General features: G+C 40.7%; 1 protein-coding gene across 5 annotated transcripts in view; it reads left to right on the top strand.

The window, feature by feature from the left end:
- The window catches only part of arhgap23a (Rho GTPase activating protein 23a), a 121,744-nt gene extending 101,414 nt beyond the window's left edge, over positions 1-20,330 (top strand). For 3 of the 5 annotated variants that reach the window (XM_036589322.1, XM_036589320.1, XM_036589317.1), the window contains 17 exons: positions 1,071-1,226; positions 2,971-3,079; positions 3,983-4,022; positions 4,141-4,278; positions 5,011-5,319; positions 5,472-5,533; positions 6,246-6,358; positions 6,452-6,570; positions 6,665-6,817; positions 7,746-7,824; positions 8,373-8,446; positions 9,733-9,822; positions 10,371-10,496; positions 10,892-10,933; positions 11,033-11,126; positions 14,006-14,037; positions 15,288-20,330. In XM_036589322.1, the coding sequence (XP_036445215.1) occupies positions 1,071-1,226; positions 2,971-3,079; positions 3,983-4,022; positions 4,141-4,278; positions 5,011-5,319; positions 5,472-5,533; positions 6,246-6,358; positions 6,452-6,570; positions 6,665-6,817; positions 7,746-7,824; positions 8,373-8,446; positions 9,733-9,822; positions 10,371-10,496; positions 10,892-10,933; positions 11,033-11,126; positions 14,006-14,037; positions 15,288-16,760 (3,209 nt within the window). In that variant the 3' untranslated portion in view covers positions 16,761-20,330. The remainder of the gene's footprint in view (positions 1-1,070; positions 1,227-2,970; positions 3,080-3,982; positions 4,023-4,140; positions 4,279-5,010; positions 5,320-5,471; positions 5,534-6,245; positions 6,359-6,451; positions 6,571-6,664; positions 6,818-7,745; positions 7,825-8,372; positions 8,447-9,732; positions 9,823-10,370; positions 10,497-10,891; positions 10,934-11,032; positions 11,127-14,005; positions 14,038-15,287) is intronic. The other 2 variants (XM_036589321.1, XM_036589319.1) reach the window with 1 other exon arrangement.
- The last annotated feature ends 1,917 nt before the right edge of the window (positions 20,331-22,247 follow it).

The raw sequence follows: 22,247 nt of genomic DNA, 5'->3' as shown, positions 1-22,247 counted from the left end.
TCTATAGGATTAAGGTCAGGACTTTGACTTGACCATTCCAAAATATTAACTTTATTCTTATTTAACCATTCTTTGGTCGGATGACTTGTGTGCTTAGGGTCGTTGTGTTGCTGCAAGATCCATGTTCTCTTGAGTTTCAGCTCATAGACAGACATCCTGCCATTTTACTTTAGAATTTGCAGGTATTCAGAGTTCATTGTTCAGTCAATGATGGCAAGCGGTCCTGGCCCAGATGCAGTAATACAGGCCCAAACCATGACACTACCACCACCGTGTTTCACAGATGGGACAAGGTTTTTATGCTGGAATGCAAGAAAGAAAGTGTTGGGTAGAGGATAAGAGACAAAAGAAAGAAAGAAAGAATAAGAGAACAGAAAGAAAGAAAGAAAGAAAAGATGTGTTGTAAAAGGAAATTAAGAGAAGGGACAGAAATAGAAAAAAAGAAAGAATGAATGAATGAATGAAAAACTGAAAGAAAGAAAAAACGAAAGAAAGAATCCCTATTTTGGGCAGCTCTGTTTTAGAGGCATTAAACTCTTCAGATGTTCGGTTCTCATCACCACCACTGTAAACAATTCTGACTCTGTAAGTTTCTCTAGAACGGAGCATTTCACATCCACTCTGAATGACTTTGTTTACATTCTAAACGCTTAAATATGCAGAGATTTTGAAAGATCAGTTGATTTTAAAACATTTGAGGGCATTTCATGTTTTTTCTTCCTTTCTTACCTTCCGTTTTTTATTGTGTTTGTGTGCTGTTATGAAAAATGCTGTTTACCAAATGCTGTATTCATCTCTACAGTGTCTCTGTGTGAAAGACAAAGAGAAAAATATGTGTATCTAAATCCATTTAGAGTAACTCTCCAACACCCTTTGGCTTTTCCTGTAACCTTCGCTCTGTCCTTGTTTCTCTACTCCTCCCTGCCTCTCCTGTTAACTTTATTCCTCTACCCTTTTCCTCCTTTTCCTCCATTCTGTTTCCTTTTCTCTCTTCTCCTTTCCTCCTTTCTCCTCCCCACTTTTTCTCCTCCCCTCTTTTTCTCCCTTCTCTCCTCTTGCTGCTCCCACAGATGAGCCAACCAGTCCGGGTGCAGATTTGCGGGCGTGTCACGTCCCCGCCTCCTCCGTCGTGTCCAGTGGGCTTAAATCAGCCCCCGCTGTGGCCACCAGCCCGGCGTCCCCCACCTTCACCTTCCCTCTCAGCCGACTCTTCTCCCACGACTGCAGTGAGTCCAGTAGAAAGAGACGCAATGCAGAGAAACACAAACACACAGGTCACTGAAATACACAGTCATTTTTTGAGACAGAAGGAAATAGTACCAGTCAAAAAGTTTGCCACTCCACTTTCATAGTATTAAATATTTTTTTAACTTGTGTTTGAAGCTCATGGTTTGGCCACCAGTAGCGAACCATGACTCTTAAACCTCGGCCCTCTGGCCCTCTGGCTCTTAGATTAGGATAAAAAAAAGTGCTGTTACAGAGGATTTGGGGCTAGAAACACTAACGGTGTTTAATCTGAGCTGAAAGCTGCTCAAATAGCCTGGATTTAAAGTGTCGGGACTTTTCTGATGTTCTCTGTTAACTGGTTCCATTTAAGAGCAGCATATGAGCTAAACGCTGCTTCTCCATGTCTAGTCTTCACCTTCGGCAGGAAAGTGAAGACTAGACTAGACACCGTCGCTAAAAAAGTTAAGGCATACACATGTCCACATGATCCAGACTGAAACGTCTCAGCCTGTAGAATCTGTGTTACTGTGTTTTCTATCACTAAGTAAAAGATGCTCAAGGCTTCTAAGTAACACTATAAGATAATTGGCCCCTATAAATAGCAACTACTTACTTATGCACTAATTACTAGTAAGTATTTGTCATAATGATTATTAATTGTTCTTGTGCATCTAAGTAAATGCTTAATATTTTAAGTATAGTTTTTGAATTTGAGAATGAAATAACTAAATAATTACTTACAAATTATTTAATGATTTATTCATGATTAATTATAATTAATGATTATCATTCTATGATTTGAAATAATTGATGAATAAAATGATTAGTTGTATATCACTAGTAAATGGTTCATAAATTTATTAATGCATATGTAACTATTATATATATATATATATATATATATATATATATATATATATATATATACTATATATAGTATATATACTATACTATACATAACTATCAAACTATTAGACAATGATTAAGTTCATTATTAGGCTGTTTATTAGGGCCTGTTTATTCAGAGAAGCATTAAAACACATCTGGTTTGTGACTTATATTCCTTATTCTAAATGCAAATTGGTGACACAAATAAAAAGTTGTGAATTTTCAGCTCTGTTAGCAGCTGTTTTCACTCCATAGTCACCCTCTATATGTTATTTCACATTTTTGATGCCTAAAATGTGTAAAAATAAGATCCCTTCCACGAGTAGGTGTGGCCAAACATTTGACTGATACTGTAGAACGTAGGGTTTCTACACAGATTAGCAACAAACAGGACTCACCCACGTAAGGCATGCGCTCTCTACATTGAATCTGCATTTACGATCTCCATCCCAACCTTCAGAAGACTTTTGCATGCATTAGATTGTGCATTCGTGACCCTCTCAGCTCCGTCGTAAAGCATCTCTGCATGCTCTCCTGCATGTGTACATGATGGCCGTTCTGCAGTGCCCCACGGCCATCTCTGGACTTCAACGATGGCTCTGCCGGTCTTCTGAAACAGCAAAATCCCACCCCCAGCCCCACGGATCCACTGTCACCCTGCTCGCTCTCCTCCTGTCTCCTTCTTCCTTTCCTTTAACCAGCTAACTCCTGTCTCTTAACGCTCCTTGGTTTGCTCCGCCCCTTTTCTCCTCATCGGCACCCTAAACCATCTCCATACAACTAATGCAGTTAATTGTGTCTCTCTCTCTCTCTCTCTCTCTCTCTCTCTCTCTCTCTCTCTCTCTCCTTGAGCAGGCAGCATTAAGTCTAGTCGTCGCTCCTCCTACCTGTTGGCCATAACCACCGAACGCTCCAAGTCATGTGACGAGGGCCTCAACACCTTCAGGGATGATGGAGTTTTCTCGTGAGTCGTCAGGATGTGTGGGAGGTCTTGGGTTAAAGCACCAATCAAAATCATTTTCAGAGCGAAACTGCATATAATTAATCAGAATTATTAATTATTTCTTACTCAACTCGACTCCTGAGAGGCGCAGCCCTCTAAGTATGGGTCCTATCTTTGGGAGGTCACCAGTTTGATCCTCAGCGATGCCACAGCCATCCATAGCCAAGTCCAAAGAGCAGAAAGCCATCATGGGCTAGCCAACATGGGCATCTGTTAGCTGCTGTATCAGAATTGCCAGTTTTCCTCCAAGCACATGGAACCATCCAGTGATGTTCCGACGGCGACGATTAGAAAATATGTGATGGCGCTTCATGTGATTTGGAGGAAGCTTGTGCTAAACTTGCCCTTCCAGCTTATTAGCGTCATGTGATAAATCATAAGGGGGGAACTGGCAACGTTTAAGGAGAAATTGGGTAAAATCTAATATGTAATTAATGATGAAAAACAAAACTGATTGGTGCCTTAAAAAGAAAGCCACCAGATGCAAATATTCTACCAATAGATAATGTTTTACTTTGCATTAAATTTGTTGTAACAACTTTTACATTTGTATATCACCATCACTGTCTAAAATACAAAAAGAAATCTCTCCATATTTTTGTTTGTCATTTTTTGCATCAGCACAGCAGCTCCCCTTTACACTGTGTGAAAATTTCATGATAAATGGACCAATAGAAATGCTCCAAAATGCTTGGAATAAAATCCCTGTAGATTAATTTACATTAAAAGTAAAGAAGGTTTTTGCCTCCTCTTGTAAAGTTACCTTTTTGGAAGTACTTGTTTTTTTGTGTTGTTTTTTATGGACAGTGACGATGTGTGATTCTATAAATGTATCCTCACTTCTGTTGTCCTGTCTTTTTGCAGGAGATTGCCAAAGAGGGTTAAGAGCTTCTTTGGTGAGGGGGTGAGTTCGTCTATCTGAATAGATGTGCTGACATTTTGTGCAGTACAAATAGTCAAAGGTATACAAATATTATCTACATGTATTTAAGTTATAATATTATGTATGTGTGTATGTGTAGTCTCTAGAAAGTCTGAAGGCCGCCGAGGATGCTCGCTCTAAACGGCACTCTACATCGGAGCTGGGCAGCATCAGCTACGGTGACGTCAGGAGAGAGGGCTGGCTCCACTACAAACAGATCCACACTGAGAAGGGCAAGGTAAGAGAGAGACATAGACAGAAACAGAGAGAGACAGAGAGAGAGAGACCCACTGACTGAGCAGCAAGATTTCTTTAACGAAAATAAACTTTATTCTAACTTTTGCACGTTTCTCAGTTATTATAGTATCATCATTCTGGGGACATCCAACATTTCTTTGATTTTATTCACAGCTTACTGCTAATTATTTGAACTATGTAAAGCAGCATAGGAATAACATAGGTCTAGCCAAATTAGTTGAAACTATTGAAAATATTGATTCCAAACTGTTTAAAAAATGTATGAATTATTGTAAAATCCTTTAACATATCATGCAGGTTTTTAAAAATTACTTTCAGCAAAAAGCTGAAAAAGCCACTTTTCTTGAGAATTAAGCTATAATAAAATTAACATCCAGAATGCCTTGTATTTTAAAAGTAGTGATTACATTTTAATGCAGATAACTTGACAAAATTTACTGTAAATAGCCATTTTTAATGTTTGCAAAGTACTAAATGAAATATTGAATAAAGTTTATATATCTGGTTTCTAGTTTTTACATCTACACTGTATCCGCTGTACAAGTTATTGTTGAAAAATATTGAATAACACTTACTAAATGTGAGTGATTCAGAACTTGTGAACAGTGGCTCATCATTTTTGTGACTTCTCTCTTGTTTCTTTCCTCTCTTCATCTTCTTCTATCATTCTCGGGCTGTCCACCTGCCTGTGTTTTGAACTTTGACCTCATAGAAGGTGGGCAGTGCCATGCGTCCCTGGAGGCGGGTCTTTTCGGTGCTGCGCTGTAATTCGCTCTACCTCTACAAAGACAAACGGGAGGCGCTGCTGAAGGGGGGCGCCCTGGGGGATGGGTCTGAGGATGAGCAGCCGATCAGCATCCGGGGCTGCCTGGTGGACATCGCGTACAGTGAGACGAAACGCAAGAACGCACTGCGGCTGACCACGCAGGACTTCTGTGAGTACCTGCTGCAGGCCGAGGACCGGGACGACATGCTGGACTGGATCAAAGTGATCCGAGAGAGCAGCAAGACCGACAGTGAGGTGAGAGAGAGAGAGAGAAAGAGAGAGAGAGAGAGAAAGAGAGAGAGAGAGAGAAAGATTACTACCAAAACCACTGTTTTAAAAATCTGATTAGGCAGAGATGGGACAGAATGTGAAAGATTTATATGCTCACGTGTTTGTGTTTCTTTTAGGACTTGGGCTTCTCTCGGCAAGCTCTCATCAGTAAGAAACTGAATGACTACAGGAAACAGAGGTGAGTCTAGATAATATTACACTGTTGTCTCACAGCAGGGCCTGCTACAAACTGAAGAATAGTAGAGTTAGTTTAGATATGTCCCATTTACTTATCTCATTCTTTATGTAATCATAGGGAACATTTTTGTAATAACAGAGTTAGATGTACTATGTAAATGATGGTAATGTCCCAAAATATCCCATTCATACATACAGAAATTAAGCTACATAATAGTTGTGATTTCAGAACTATGAACATATTGACTTATGACCAGCCGTTAACCTGCCCATTCACACTGGAGGGATAGTGGTGCAGAGTGTTGTTACTGCAGACAGTCTGTAGTAGAGTCATTAAAGCGGAAGTGAGGGGAAAGCAACTAAACGTTGTGCTGTTCATGGCTATCGGGAAGGACGTATCATTGCAGCCTCCCAAAGGATCCACATACCCAGAAAAAGTGGATGAAGTTTCTTTTTTCTTCAGAATGTCAGGCCAGTTTATTCAATGCATTTCAGCCCACACTGGTTTTGAATAAACCACAACATAGGGCAATTAATCAGAACAGGTCATGTACATATATCCAAAAATGGATTTCAAGACAAAGTGAAATGCATGAAGAATGTGTAATATGTGCCAATTAAATATTCATTTAAAGTATCTTTAGCTTTTATCTGCAAACATTAGTTGCATCCTGTGGGGTCTTATGCTTTGTTGTTGTCTGTTGCCTCTTTAGTCCAACAGGCAACAAGCCAGACTCCTCTCCCCGAGTGCCACGCATGCCCTTCCTGCTCACCAAGGCTGATAACAGCAGCGCACCCCCACGCTCACCCAAACACGAGGCCAAAGGTCAGGAAAATTCCTAATTTCATGTAGAAATATCTCCATCTTCTTCTCCTCCATAGTTATTTATTGTGTTCCTCCCTCGTCTCTCTCTCTCAGAGGAAAGCAGTCCTCCCAAGTCTCCGTGGGGCATCAACTTCATGAAGAAGGTGAAGAAGGCGGGGCCAAAAGCTTTCGGAGTACGCCTGGAAGACTGCCAACCTGCTGCCAGTAACAAGGTCAGTGTTTAACTGCTGGTTAAGCATGTGCATCTGCAGAGTGGCCCTTTGGAGAGCCAAGCCTTACCTGTACTGTTTGTGTTTGTGTGTGTAGTTCATTCCCCTGATTGTGGAGATCTGCTGTGGGCTGGTGGAGGAGATGGGCCTGGAGTACACAGGCATTTACAGAGTGCCAGGAAACAACGCTGTAGTGTCCAGCTTACAAGAGCAGCTCAACAAGGGCAGTGACATCAACACTGCAGAGGAGGTGAGATACAGAAACACTAGAGCTTAAATTGGGCTTCAATTTTGGTCCGAACCCGAACACAACCTGATAAATCCAAAACTTACCCAAGCCTGACAAAATTCTGACAGAAACGGACCCTGAACAGCTCTTCATCACACAAGGTGCCAAATAAAACCTGATTTTTTAATGATGATGCCAGTTAATTTAGTTAGTTTAGCTATCATTAGATCATGACTAAGTCAAATAAAAATATGTACATAAAATAACATTAAAAAATCAGCTGTCCAAAATGAAGGTTCAACTCCAATATTTGTGTTAATATAATCAAATAAAACCATTTTATTCAAAGTGTAATTGAAGTTTAATTAAAATATTTTATATCTTCTACAATCAGTTGAAATTGCATTTTATGGCTACTGTGAAAACTCCACTTTAACAAATATATTCATAAAGTAATGCTTTCATGTTAAAGTTGTTTAGTCTGAGTAAACTTGCCATCTTGTCATGTTTTCATGGTTTGAAACAATCAGGTCCGGCTTAAAACTTAAAATATCAATGCAAATGTATCCACAACCCTATAGTTATTCATAAGAAGTGAAGTGAAAATGAATAAACAAATAAATGCATTTAATTATCTAGTTATATTACACAGTTTAGTGGTCGTTTATCTGCAGTATACTGTTGCAAATGTATGACTTCTGAAACTACCTGGTGTCAATATATGACACATTGCCATTGTGTTGTTGCAAGCTTTTGAATACATTGGGACTATATATCAGCGTACACTCATGAATATAAACTAAAAGTACAAGTGATGAATTTAGCCTATAGTCAGCAGTGTTTCTTCAGTGCTCAGTAGTCAGTTCTGAATTAGACTGCTCATCTGTTTGCACTGTTTATTTTTCGGTTGCATCAGGCAATAATGTTTCTTGTCTTCTTTCTGCTCCAGCGGTGGCAGGATCTGAACGTGGTGAGCAGTCTGCTCAAGTCTTTCTTCCGCAAACTCCCTGAACCCCTTTTCACTGACGGTGAGAAGTTTGGAATCAATATCAACGCCTAAATATCTACTGAGCTTAGTTACTTTTTCTCGGTTGAACTTTACCTTTGTGAAGAGCCGACACTACAAGCCCAAAGTATGAAAGCACGCAGTGAAGTTCAAAGCTTTTCAGTCAATTATCAATTTAGCTTTAGTTGGTTTATTTTAATTATTTTATAATTTGCCTCTAGTTTAATCAAACTGTTTCTAAAATGTTCATTTTCATTGGGAAACGCCTTCTTCTTTGTTAATAACAGTCCCTTACATTGACTCATTTCTAGGTGACTCAGGTGGATCTGATTAGAGCTTCATTACAGCAGCAGCTGCTAAACTAATAAAGGACCAGTTAGTAGTAAACTGTATCTGACATTTAGAAAACACTTTATTACTGTCCATTATATCTGAGGAAATTCTTTGTCCGTTATGTCTATGAAGATTGTTACGAAAGCTGCTGTGTCAAGGCTTTTGGGTAATCTGCACTGTGGTTTTTCCCCACTGGTTGCTAGTGCATCATTTTCTCTTCTTTTCTCTCTTTTTCAGACAAATACAATGACTTCATTGAGGCCAACCGTATGGAGAATGCAAGTGACAGACTGAAGACCCTGAAGAAACTGGTATGACTGTGGCTTCTTTATTAATGCCTTCACTGACACTCGCCTACACTGCTTCCTTTCTGCCTGTTACATTTCTTAACCTTCTAACCTAGAGATGCAAATTTTGGCAAATTCTTTTGACCAATAACCCATCGTTATCATTCGGTGATTAGTCATTAACCAACAAACCTAAAATCACAAGCACGACCCATTAAAACATCAAAGTAGTGCATTTTATGTAAAACACAGCATAATGGAACAGATATGACAGTAATGTAATGTTGTCTATATACATTTACTACATATTATTAGCCCAAATTATCCAACATATATGGCCTAACCAGGGCAAGTTCATGTGCAGGGTTTAAACAACAACCAACATAAACTCAGTAATTTGCTACTTTTAAGCTTTTTTGTTATGGGTTAACTGCACGGGCTAACCTTTAGCTAACAAACACATTTATAGGCTGTAGCTTAAGGCTACGCTCAACAGAAACAACATGATGCTTAAAAAAGACCTTTAGCACTGTGTCATGTGGCTAAAAATCATTGTTGCAATAGTGCTGTGAACTGCATTTGGATGGTTTAAGTGCTGCTATTTCTCTTTGTCAACGTCTTATTAACTAATTATTAAATATCAAATTTCAATGTTTTCACCGTATTATCATTTTTTAAAATGCATTGTATACAATGGAATCTATGATTCCATTCAGGCAGAAAGATTAATGAGTTGCAATGATATTGCAAGTATAACCATTCCACATACACATTTTTAAAGCTTGCTTACCTTTATGGGCTCTGCTGAACAGATCACAGGCAATTCCACTCTCCTACTGTAGTACAACTATGTAAGTCAGTAATTAAGTGTGAACTGGATAACATTTTTGTGTTTGGACTGAACGCACCACATTATGTCAATAATAAGCTGGACGTGTTAACCACTGATATTGACTGTGAACTATACAGATGGGTGGGGCAAAAATAATGACAAAGCATCCCAAATTGTGTCCACCCCCAAAAGCACTTTCTCCTGCCAAAAGCAACCAAATTTTGCCCAATTTGGCAGGAGCGTGCCTAACCTGGCAACACTTCTCGAGAGTTGCAGTTGACTCCAGAAAACCTAGAGTTGTGCATCACCAAGTAGGGCTACTGCAACAAGCTTTATTGAATGAAAAACCCACCTGTTCAAATATCAAATGTAGTCAGAAGTTAAATTAACTTTTTAACCATAATCACTGGTCCAACGTTTGTTTTGTCACTTAATCAATCAATCATTAAAATCCTTACTTTGGCCTCTTTCTCTGCAGATTCACGATTTGCCAGATCACTATTTTCACACTTTGAAGTTTCTGATTGGTCACCTGAAGACAGTAGCAGACCACTCTGAGAAGAACAAGGTCAGCAAAAGATGTCTTTAGATTATGTATTGATTTATGTATATATTGCATCTATATATGTATATATGCATCTGCATACATGTGTGTTTCCTTTTAATCTGGAGTGGGTGAGAGTTGGTCTTAGGTGAAGCTTTATGTTTATATAATATTTAATTAATGTGCTTCTTTAGTTTTGCACTGGTTCTACAAGGCTAATTTAGCTACAAAGTAATGAAAGCTTGTATGTTACTCATAAAAATGTCTGTTATATAGCTAAAAACAGCAGCAGCAACCATCTTGAAGACTGAATCTTGTGTATATTTTGTCCATTTTGCAGAAAACAGTATAGAAAGTCAGTTTGAAATTTCGTGACAACTCATGGTGGTTTGAGTCAAGCGTTTAATGATTTAGGCTGCAGATTGCATAGAGCTAACTGGTGGAGCATTAGCTTCCATTATGTGTTAGGTTTTGCCAAACTTTCACTTTAAGATTTGAAGTGGATTTGACAAAATTCTCTGAGCCTTGAGTCATTTTGGGTTGTTGATTTTGAACCACAAATTTGTATGTAGATGGAGCCACGTAACCTGGCGCTGGTGTTTGGTCCCACTCTTGTACGAACATCAGAGGACAACATGACGGACATGGTCACCCACATGCCTGACCGCTACAAGATTGTCGAGACTCTCATCCAGCATGTAAGCCTTAAAAACTACATAGAGTACTTTCCAAAAGTTTGGAATCAATCATTTTTATAATATAAATGTAAATATATAATATAAAATGTTGTAGTTAATGATTCTGATTTGATGCTACTACTCTACAACTTCACAGATTGCATAAAAATAACTTGGAATAAATATTACAGGTGTCCAGAATGATGAACAGAGCTGGAAATGATACTAAAATCACTGATAAAGCTGTATGACATTGAGAATGAGGATGTAATCGAGAATGAAGTTATAATAATAATATAATAATATAATAATGAACACCAAAACCTATTTAGATAGCATGCAGTTGGCTAGTATTTACATCAAATCTCCTGATTTTAAACTCGTATGCTCTTGCTGTCACTCTGTTTTTTGTACAGTATGCCTGGTTCTTCAGTGAGGAACATGACAAGGATGAAAAAGTAAGTTAAATCTAATTTTTAATCAGTCTTGGAAAAAACTGATTCAGTTTGCAGCTCATGTATACTGAAGCATTTCCCTTCTGTTCTCCTTTCCCTCAGACGCCAGTGGACACAGAAGATGTTCAACCTGCCCCTAACATAGACCACCTCTTATCTAACATTGGCCGAACTTGCCTTCTAGGAGATGCCTCAGGTGAGAGACCGCCCAGCCCAATCTCCACTGACCGATCTTACAGTACAACTCACACCTCAAAGCAATACAAATCACAAACTTGTTTCAGCCTAGTTCTCTGATTTTTCATGAATGGGGCACTTGAATAAGCATCCCCAGTCGTAGGATTGTAAGCCTGAGATGAAGCGACAGCAGCATAGTTGACCTGTCCTCCCATGACCGCTTTCTTTTCTCACAACTGATTTACAGAAAGCCAGCAAAAATTCCATTTAACCTAATGACAAACTCAGCTTTTTGTCAAAATTTATACATATATTTTGAATGTATGAACTGTAAACTGCATTTATTTTGTATGAGAAGATTTTAGGGACAAACATCTGATTGGCAAGCTAAGCAGAAAATGTACTACCCTCAGCTGTCAACATTAACTAGCTATCTAGTTAGCTAGGCCTCTATTTGTCTCCCTCTGTCAATGGCAGTTTTTTTGACCTGATTTAGAAGTGGTGAGTAGCACAGGAAGAACATTAACAGGAAATTTCCTTAGTGTGGGATTTCACAACCGTGTGTTTGCTGTAATGATCCGTTCAATAATTACGGAATGGATCACATCATAATAATAATAATAGTAATAAAAGAGACATTTTACTGTAGATTATAGTGAATAGCTAGCTAGCTAAATCATTCTTCATTGCTAAAATGTGTATGATAAGTTTGGAGCACCTTTTTTTCCCAAGAATGAAGCCAGTTTTCTTGAGATGTTTAGAGTTATTAAAGATGCAAACCAGGCCGCAAACAAATTTTATTCGAAAAAATGATTTCATCTCACATCAGCCCACCTAACATCAAGGGGTACTTAAGGCAAATCAGTTTGGTTGAAGGGAATCACTGGACAGAAAAGGTTGGGAAAACCTTCCCTAAAGTAATGATACAGTACGCTAAAGTAGCTACCAGTGAAGGCTACAATGTTAACTTAGCTAGGTAGCAGAAGCCGGATGACTGCATTCACGGGCAAGTCATGGATAGACAGAATAACAGTAGAAAGCATATCTTGTTTCATAAGACATGTAGAAAAATACACACCCCTGAAATACACAGTTTCCCTGCATGTTGAGTGCTCTTCACTTTTCTGTTTTTGTTTTGTTTGCCTTTTTCTTCTCTTTTTTTGTATTCATTTTTCCACTTTCTCTCTCTGTACATTTCTGCGTCCCTCTCTTAGCTGAGCCTGTGGAGCAGCCACTGCGGTAGGATGGGTTTCGCCTGCCATACCCTGTGTGTGTGTGAGTGTGTGTGAGTGAGAGAGAGGGAGAATGTCTATATACAGTATTTGAATGGATGGGCAAATGTCTGTGGCTGTGGGGTTTGAGTGCAGTGAGGGGAAACAAGTAGTCAGACACTTTTGATTTTGTTAGTTAATATACTCGTATACAGTACGTATATCCACTTGAAATGTACACACAATATCTTTTGACTTTGTACATAGAAATATGAAAAAAAGTAGGCATTCATAAGCATAAACAACGGCATGTTTAAACAACAAAATTTAGAAACGTTTTAAGACACCACACATTAATAACATTAGTACTGTGTTGCAAAGCTGTTGTTGGCTGTTACAGTTTAGATACATCTTCAGTAAGAAGTAATTGCTTTTTTCATGGGCAGGCAGTCTGCGTCTCCCCAAGGTCTCGAGGGTCCCTACGTTGGACTTGCAGATTCAAAATCCATGCAAGCACCTTCACCTTCTGTTTTAGAAAGTAGCCAGACTAAACACTGGATCGTAACAGAATTGGGGGCTCATCCAGGATATTAACCTGGGACCTCTCACACGTATAAGAGAGGGTGTTATGCTCCGCTTCATTATTTTGTTGCTGTATTGTCTGTGACTCTGTTCTGTCTTCCCATTTGTAGCCTCATTCAATGATTCAGGCCATGTTTTCAACTCATCACCTCTCACTCCAGTCCATACTCCAGTCCATGCTCTAGTAAATTTCTGGTTATGACCTTTTAAGAATCAAGGCCTCCTCGGCTCCACCCCCCAACTCTGTAATGATCCAGTGTTGTGTTTGGCGGCAGGTCTGGGGGGAGAGCCCACTCTCATTCTCTGTTATAGCCTGACCCTAAACTGGGTCATAACAGAATTTTTCTGTGCGGCTAATCACGGCCCTGCACTCAATGCAACAAGAGGAGAAAACCCACAAAATGGCCACAGACACACAGTAAAGTAACCTTGACCAGGGATTGTAATAGAACTTTTTTTTATTTATTTTATGTAACATTTACCCGTATATATAATTTAATATAGTACCTAAATACCCTTTGCCTATTCATTTTGTTTTTTAAACATATCTGTTTAAAAATATCTTTGTTTATGCTTATGAATACATGCTTTTTTGTTCATATTTATAAGTACAAAGTTTCCCCTCACTGTAAATGAGTCATGTATGTGTACATGGCCTGTTTTTCTGTGTCTCTGAAATCGTCCTCCCTCCTGCTTCTTACACGGCTTCTTACACGGGTCGATGTCATCAGTATGTGGTGTGATGTCATCAGTGTGTGCGGTTCTTCCTTAATGCTGCAGATTCGGACCGCTTGGCTTCCTTTGAAGACCCTGTTCACATTTGAGCACCATTTAAAGACAATCAATTATCATTCGTCAGACGATGATCTTGTGTGAACATCGTCTCCTGATGGAATGCTTCATGCTGAATGACAGGCACAGAGGCAAGAAAGATGATGGGACTGTAGATTTAGAGGCCAGTCTTTATACTGCAAAACGGCCTGTGTCACACGCCTCTCCTCTGTGCCTCTCATTTCTCAAGAACATGGCCCTGTACCATGAAATTCATCTCTCCCTCCCTCTCTCTCCCTCTCCCTTCTTCTTCTGTTTCTTACTTACTTTGCAGACTCAACCAACAGTGATTCAGCGAAATCAAAGGTAAGAACTGACCAAGTCTGCAGTCTCAAGTTTCAAGCACAGAAGACATTAATTAACTTCATATTGTCTAACAGGCTTTATGTTTGCTTTACTGTATTTTTTGTGTTGTTTTATGTACCAAAATAGTCATGATACATTTTTACATGACCAATTTCAGCCTGTCTTTATCCTTTAGAATGAAACAGGTTGTTGCTGTACCTTTAAGGCCAATATCAGATAAATGAGCTCTGTTCTGATTGGCTCCCCACTGACATAGCAGAAACATTGAATTCAAAACAGGCTCTTTTGCAGCATGGTTTTCATATATGGACTGTACTGACTGGCTCTGGCAGCTAAAGAACCAAAAGTAGGCTTTAATGTTTAAATCAGAATCCAAGGTCGTCGTCAAGAAACAGGCAAAAAGGTCAAAACACAATAAGCAGAGATCCAGAGCAAACAATCCAAAGGGCAGGGCAAAAACAGAGTCAGAGAAACGAAAAATACAGGTCATTCACAGAATATATATAACAGACATAACGCTGAGTAGTTCGTAATCGAAACTATACCTCGCAATTGACTGTGGTTAAAGCCCGGGGCTTATAAGCAAACACACAGGTGTTACACATTAGTATTCTGGCGATCCAGAACGCTGATAGGAGCATGAGGAGAGTTCGGGAGTCAGCTGATCTGCCTGTGGATTCTGGGAGATCGAGTCCGTGTGTGTAACTGAGGAAGCTTTGAAGTCATGTGATCTCCCAGAGGATTCTGGGAGATCAAGTCTATTTCCTCGCCAGGACTCGTGACATTCGTGACAACAGGCTTTTTTGTTTTGCTCATGGTAATATGTCTCTTCACACTGATACCATTTATCAGAGGCCTTCTTGTTGCAGTCCTCAGAAAGGATTTGTACTAATTCAACACTCTCCTTGAAGAAAACTTTGACAGTCTCAAGCTGAATGTATTGAAGTCTTTCAAAAGACTGCAGTTAGATGCTCATTAGCTTAGCTTAAGATACCTCTGATAGGCACACCCAGTGCCTTGTTTGGTTATGGCGAAAGGAGTCCTGAGGTTGACTGCCAAGCAGGGACGAATGTAGTTAGAGAAACATGGCCACTGACCATCAATCTATAGCCAGTGATCACATGTTCAGATTTCAATTATTAAGGATCCTTAAGGATCAACCACTGTGTAACTGTAGCAACTCGACATCATTTATCATAACTTTGTTTTGTTTGTCATGGCATCCTAAAATGACCTCTATTGTTTTTCAGGGGTCAGGGGGGTCAAAACGTGACCTCTCAGCCAAGGACTTTCTGACCACACTGTCCATCATGTCTGCTGTGGCGCGCAAGCGCAGAAAACGGCCTGTCGCCAACCTCCTGGGCAGCAGCACTGATGACGATTCTGAGCAAGAGGCAATCAGAGCTGGCCTCACAGGGGAGGGGGAGGAGCAGGAGGCGGGGCCAGTTCAGTCTGATACTGCCCCATGTGCAGAGGCGGAGGAGGACGAAGACGAGGAAGAGGATGAAGAAGAGGATGAAGGCGAAAGAGACACAGAATGTGTTCAGAAAGATGAGGCCACTCCCAGCATGCCTTGCAGCGAGGAGGCCCAATCGGTGCTCCTGAGCGAGGAAGAGGACCAGAGGACAGAGGTCAAAAGGTCAGGCGGTTGGCGAGGAGAAGACGCACGCTCCATTGTCTCGGGTTACTCCACCCTTTCCACACTGGGGCGGAGCTTAGCATCAGAGGGGCGGGGCGAGGACGCAGATGACGAACAGAGCGAACTGGTGAGCGAAACGGATAACGAAAGTGGCTTCGCCTCGCGCTCCCTCACCCAGGAGCGTCCTGAAAAGCACACGCCCACCCCTGCATCCCCCCAGCGTACAAACACTTCACACACTTCACCAGGACCAGCTGCCCCTCGCAGTTTCCTCTACACGCACTACAAATCCTCCACATCAAATCCTGCTCCTGAACACGTTCCTGCTCCCACAAACCCCAAAAGCCCCACTCCTGACCCCACAGAAAGGGTCAGTGAAGGAGTAGCACGTTCAACCACCCCCTCAGTTTCTTCTTACTCATCCTCCGCCTCCCAGCGCCTCCACAGCCGGCCCTCCTTCAACTCCCATCGCCTCATTCAGTGTGACACTTTAGCACGCCGCAGGCTAAAGTCAGAGAAGGTTAAAGCTCGTTCCCTGGACCTTCTGGAACTGTCCAGCACTTCAGCCACAGAGGATGAACAGCGGCCCAGTGTTGGACAAACAAAGACCCAAATTGCTAACTCCTCCTCTTCCCCTTGCCCCTCTCCATCTTCAAGAACCGAACTGAACCCAGATGGCGGTCAGGAAAGTACCCCAGCCCCCTCTGGTCACAGTGAAGGGCGTCCCTTCCCCCCTAGTGGGGCCACCCTGGCTGAGCAGGTGAGAGCCCGCTTGCTGGGTTCGGCCGAGGACTTGCGGGCTGCAGGTGTGAGGAAGCCTCTCTCACCTGAAACGCGTAGGAAGAGGCGGGCCTGGAGGAGGCACACCGTGGTGGCCTCGCCCACCAGCGCCTCCACCAAAGCCTTGCCCCTCAATTCCGCTGTTTCCACCAGCAACAACAACAACAAGCCTCCTGCACCGCCCCCAAAACCATCTGTGCTGATCGGGCGTGCTGGAGCACAGTCCCTCCCCCAGCACTCAGAGGCTGACGCCCACTCTACACGCCAGGCTCCGCCTACCTCCCGTTTTCCCGAATGCCTGTGACAACAAAGACAGTGCCCAATAATACAGTACATGGCTGCAGCTGCCATTCCCACAGCTCACTAGCACCACTCTCAAGGCTGTTTTGGTTTAACATGTGCATAGAATTGATCTCACAGCTTTCTGGTTGTTTGGATTATCATCAATAAGTCACTTCTTAGAGTTAAATCAGGGATGCCAGCTCTCACAGTTTTAGGTCGTTTCTTAAGCTGTCATGTCATGCCAAGAATTTTCATACCAGTGAATGGCCAAGCGACATTTAACAAACTTGCAAGCCACTGTTTTGTTCTTTCTGCAGGATAGCCCTTTGAGAAGACTTAGGCCCAAACCTATTTCTATTTCTACCCCTACCCTTTGTTTTCAAGTGTCACCTTGCCCCTTGGATCTGAGTTACAAGTGGTAGTGGTTGAAATCTTCCCCTACGAAATGGGACAACCCTCAAATACTTTAGGCCATTAGCATTACTTCAGGCCATTAGCAGTGCTCTGTAGGTGACCCTGTCAGTCTGCAGTGATAGCAGTGGGGATGAGACAATTATTTATTATCGCCCACCCCTAATTCTTCAGTGATATGAAGTTGAAGTAAACTATTCACCAGCTTGTTGTTCAAATTTTTGCCTTAAATGGTACCAGAATGTAACTGCTGCACCATTTATGGTGGAATGGGAAATTTAGCTAGCTAGCTACTGACACATCAGCATACTAATAGCGATTTTTATGCTTGTTATGAAAAAAGAACCATAATATAATGAAACAACATTAAACTAAGATAATACAGTGGTCGTCGTAATTTTTCAAGTCAAATCAAAGTTTATTTGGTGTTGTCACAAAGCAGCTTTACAGAAAAATCCGGGTCCGAGCCCCCATGAGCGTCAACAATGGCGACAGTGGCAAGGAAAAACTCCCTGAGAGCAAGAGGAAGAAACCTTGACAGGAACCAAGACTCAAAAGAGGAACCCATCGTCAACACCGGATAGCAGACAGCACAAAAAATGCATTTGTGGGTTTTTTTGGTCGTTTGCGCGCAGCCATCTTGCCGGTTTTTCTTTTTTGTCATAACACTTGGTTTGGAGTGTGCCTTTGAAAAACCTCTGTTTGGAGGGCCATGTAGCCCTAACACTTTACTCGACCACTCTATTTCAACAAAAATTGGGACACCCTACCCCTAAGCGTGAACACGCAAAAGGGAGGGCTAAGGGGTAGGGGCAAGGGGTGAAATGGGATTGGGCCTCTGACAGAGGAGCGGCTTTAGAAAGCTAGAGCATCAGGGCTCTCTGTAACATTTGACTGTAACATTTGCTCAGCTCAGCTACTGATGCCTTCAAGTTCAAGTTTCTGTTTGGTTTAATATCATCTCCCCAGTATCTGCAACCAACAGTGTTGGGGCAGTTACTCAAAAAACATTACGTTCAAACAAAACATAAACGTTCCTTTACAAATTCTCTCAATACTCAACACACTACATCCAAGTTACTCTCTAAAACACATACACATCTGTACTAACTGGAAAGTACAAGGCAATGTTCATTTACAAAGAGGACAAAATTTAAAAGACACGTCATCCCACTCCAGCAACCTGAAATTATCACTCCAATCTCACTCCAGCCACTCGTAAATCTCACTCCAGTCTCAATACAGCCACCTCAAAATCTCTCTAGTCACCTCACCAAAGTTGGCAACCCTGATAAAATGAACATTTGTGACTAACAGCTAGCTAACTTAAGGCCATTTGGCTGTCGGTAACGATAGCTAATGCTAGATTAATATTTATTATATTAATATTTGGTGACTTATTGAGATGCCTCTTATCGTGACTACTCTGTTCTATTTTGACCTGTTTTGTTGTGAGCATCGCAGCTTCTGAACAGTTCTAAATATGCACATGATTAGTGCTAGCTATGCTAGCTACCTAACAAAGTACCAACATTGCCATAATTATTTGCCATATAGTTCATATCTGTGGTGTCACTTTTGCGTGTGAGTGAAGAGGATGTGGGAGTGGTGCCTGCAGCCATTTTTTACTGTACAACACGAGGAGAGAGTCGCGTTGGAGCTTCGTAACTGCAGTTTTTCCAGCATCAGATGTCTTGGGGGAAAGAGGTCTGAGCCTCTTCTTCTTTATGTTCCTTTCACAGTTGCTCTGCTTGCTTGGCACAGGGGTTGTTTTTAGTGTTGCCAAAGTTTTCCTTCACTCTTTTTAGCGCTCTTTTAACGCAGTGTTCCGAAGGGGCCAGTAACAAACAGGTCGATATGTTTTGCTTTCCGGAACTGCCAACGCCCTTGCCATGCGCTCGCCATCGGGATTCTTGAGTGCTTTGGTGCTTCTCGTGTGCTCCCTTTAGCTGTAGTGACACAGAGAAATCATGTTTGTTCTCTTACTGTATGCAGTGGAGGGCAAATTCAGCTTCCCAGATTGGAATTCTGGGCCAAGCTTGGGAATTGGGACACTTTTTTTGCATCTCCATGACGATGCTGCCTGGTCATATGTCCTGGGCTGCCACAGTGAGCTTGAGACAACTAATGAGGGTACACACACACACACACACACACACACACACACACACAAATCTTTACACATTCTTTAAACACATTCTTTAAACACACATGTAGTACATTTAAAGGGGAATTCCACCCATTTTTCAAAGTTTCTGTATGATTCAGTTGAGAACAGTCATTTAGTGTGGTTTGAATGTGAAATGGTTAATTGTTGAGAAATGTACAGTTTTTAACACTGGTGGTGATGGGAACCAGAAGTCACGATGTCTATAAAATAGCCATATTATTTACTATCCAAAACGACCAGTGACCCAACATGATCTTTGAGTGTTTTTATATATATGTAAAATTTATTGATTATAACAAAATAGATTCTCTTTGTGGACTATTTTGCCTTGCAACTCCCTGCATGTACCTCTCTGCCAAAAAAAAAAAAGGCCAGAACTTCTCAAAACTATTGGAAACAATGTATCAGGCAGCAAATTCTTAACCTCTTCATGTAAGAACTTTTTGTGAGGGAGCTTTTAAAGGCTGGTTTCCATCACCACCACTGTGAACAATTCGGAGTTGGTAAGCTTCTCTAGAACAGAGCATTAAACCAACCTGGACGACTGTGTTTACATCTTCACTGAACTATGGAGAAATTTATAGAAATCTAGAGGATTCTCCTTTAATCAGAGTACTGTACAGTATTATTGAGAGACTGTTCGCCAAGAGGAAAAAGTGTTGAAGCTAAAGACCATTGACCTTTTACCGCAGACCCCATGCGGAACTTCGCTCTTGTCCCTTCCTGTTACTTCGAGAAACCACAAGACAAATTGTGGTGCGTTCACAACACACGTACACCGAGCGCCGCCGCTCGGCCTAATCATTTCTTCGTCTGTGTGAAATTGTCTGTGTAAAATGTGTATGTGCATTGAAATATTTTGTAACATTTGTACAAAGCCTTGCTAAGTTAACCTTGTAAATATACATATAATATCATATTTGTTTTTACTTTCTTTTTTTTTTAGTTTTTATATGGTTTACAAAAGTGCACTTCAGTGCACAGTCATTTCTTTCAAGATGTTACTTGAAATGTGTTTTCCTTAATGTTTTTTTGTTCGTTTGTTTTGTATACAGTATATTATAAAATATATATTTTGTATGAATATAATAAGTACTTTTATTTGGAATTCTTGGAGTGTACCTGTTTTAAACAAAGCAAACAGAACTAAACTCCAGTAGACTGTTCTTTTCTTCCTCATAAATGGCCTTTCTCTGTGACTTACAAGTACTATGCAGAAATCTGTACACCTCAATGCAAAAAGAAGAAATTTAACCTGCAAAACAGTGTCTGATAAACAGTCTGTCACATGCTATAATAAATTCCTTATTGCTGGGCATTTCAGTGCTCCATGGTGCAGCTTGGTTTGTTGATGTTTTGAAAGCTGATAAATTACTGCTGCTGATGAAGTGTGTGTGTGTGTGTGCGTGTGTGTGTGTGTGTGCGTGTGTGTGTGTGTGTGTGTGTGTATGACAGTATTTTAAATAATAGATATTTTGTAATTGCAATATTGCAATTAATAATACAATTAGAAATACATGAATAATAGTAATATATTAAGACTGATTTTTTTATGATCTGATTTTACAAGCATGAAGTCTTAATATTTAGAGCAAGAAAGAATAAAGTCTTAATTTTCTAGAATAAAAACATGAGGAAAAAGTGCTAATAAGTCATTTATAAAGTCATATTTTGAGAATAAAGTCTACATTTTAAGATTAAAAACAATATTTTTATAGTAAACTCATAATTATTTTGAGGATGAAGATGTAATATTTCAAGAACAAAGTCAGAATGTTTTGAGAAAATGTGCCCCTGTACTATTTAAAGGTTAAGGGCTGCTGTGGTATTTAGAGGGTTAAGGACCCCTGTGGGATTTACAGCATTACAGACCCCTGTGGGTTTTATAGGATTAAGGGCCCCTTTGGGATTTAGAGGGTTAAGGGTCCCTGTAGGGTTGTACAGTGTAAAAGGCCCCTGTGCTGTTTACAGGGATAATGGTTCCTGGTGGGTTTTACAGTGTTAAGGGCCCTGTAGGTTTTTACAGTGCTAAGCGCCCCTGTGCTATTTACAGGGATAAGGGCCCCTTTGGGATGTCAAGGGTTAATGGTTCCTACAGGGTTTTACAGTGTTAAGGGTCCTTGTGGTATCTAGAGGGTTAAGGGGCAGTGTGAGGTTTAGAGAGTTAAGGGCTCCTACAGGGTTTATAGGGTTAAAGGGCCCCTGTGTAGTTTAGAGGGTTAAGGGCCCCTGTGTAGTTTAGAGTTAATGGCTGCTGTGGGGTTTAAAGGGTTCAGGGCCCCTGTGTAGTTTAAGGAGTTAATGGCTGCTGTGGGGTTAAAAGGGTTAAGGGCCTTTGTGGAGTTAAGGGTTAAAACCTGTTGTGCCACATCACCAGCATTTCTCCTCATAGCTCCCTGTGCTTGTGGCTGGAGGTATAAACAGATGTTGAAGATTCCATAAACAGAAGAAAGTTTCCTTCCACCAATTCTTGTCTTGAGAGTGTTACAGTGATCTTAGCACAGTTAAGGGATGTTGTTTTGTAAGTATTTGTAATATATACCAATATTCAATAAGTAATTTAATTATTATTAATAATAATTGCCATAAACAATTTGTATAAGCAACATAGTTGCCCAGCAATTCGGCACATTAATACAGCGTACAGTTGAGGTGTACAGCCATATATACATAACACTGATTCACAAACTCTGTAAGTCTCTGCTGTCCAGCTTTACTCAGTCATGCGTCTGAAACTTCTGTTTAGCTGCAGAACTCAGAACACTTTCACAGCTACAGTCCACATTTAGGAATTACAGGAGTGCTGAATAGATGCAAACGAACGGACTGGGACGTTGTATATTGGATTAGAACAGGCCAATCAAACTGCAGCCTTGAACCTATACCACTGAGGCAGTGAATGCCTTTGTTGTACACGTAAATATAAAA

This window comes from Colossoma macropomum, unplaced genomic scaffold, assembly GCF_904425465.1.
Source record: "Colossoma macropomum unplaced genomic scaffold, Colossoma_macropomum, whole genome shotgun sequence".
Classification (NCBI taxonomy): domain Eukaryota; kingdom Metazoa; phylum Chordata; class Actinopteri; order Characiformes; family Serrasalmidae; genus Colossoma; species Colossoma macropomum.
The sequence above is the reverse complement of the archived record's forward strand: the minus strand, read 5'-3'. Positions and strand labels throughout refer to the sequence as shown.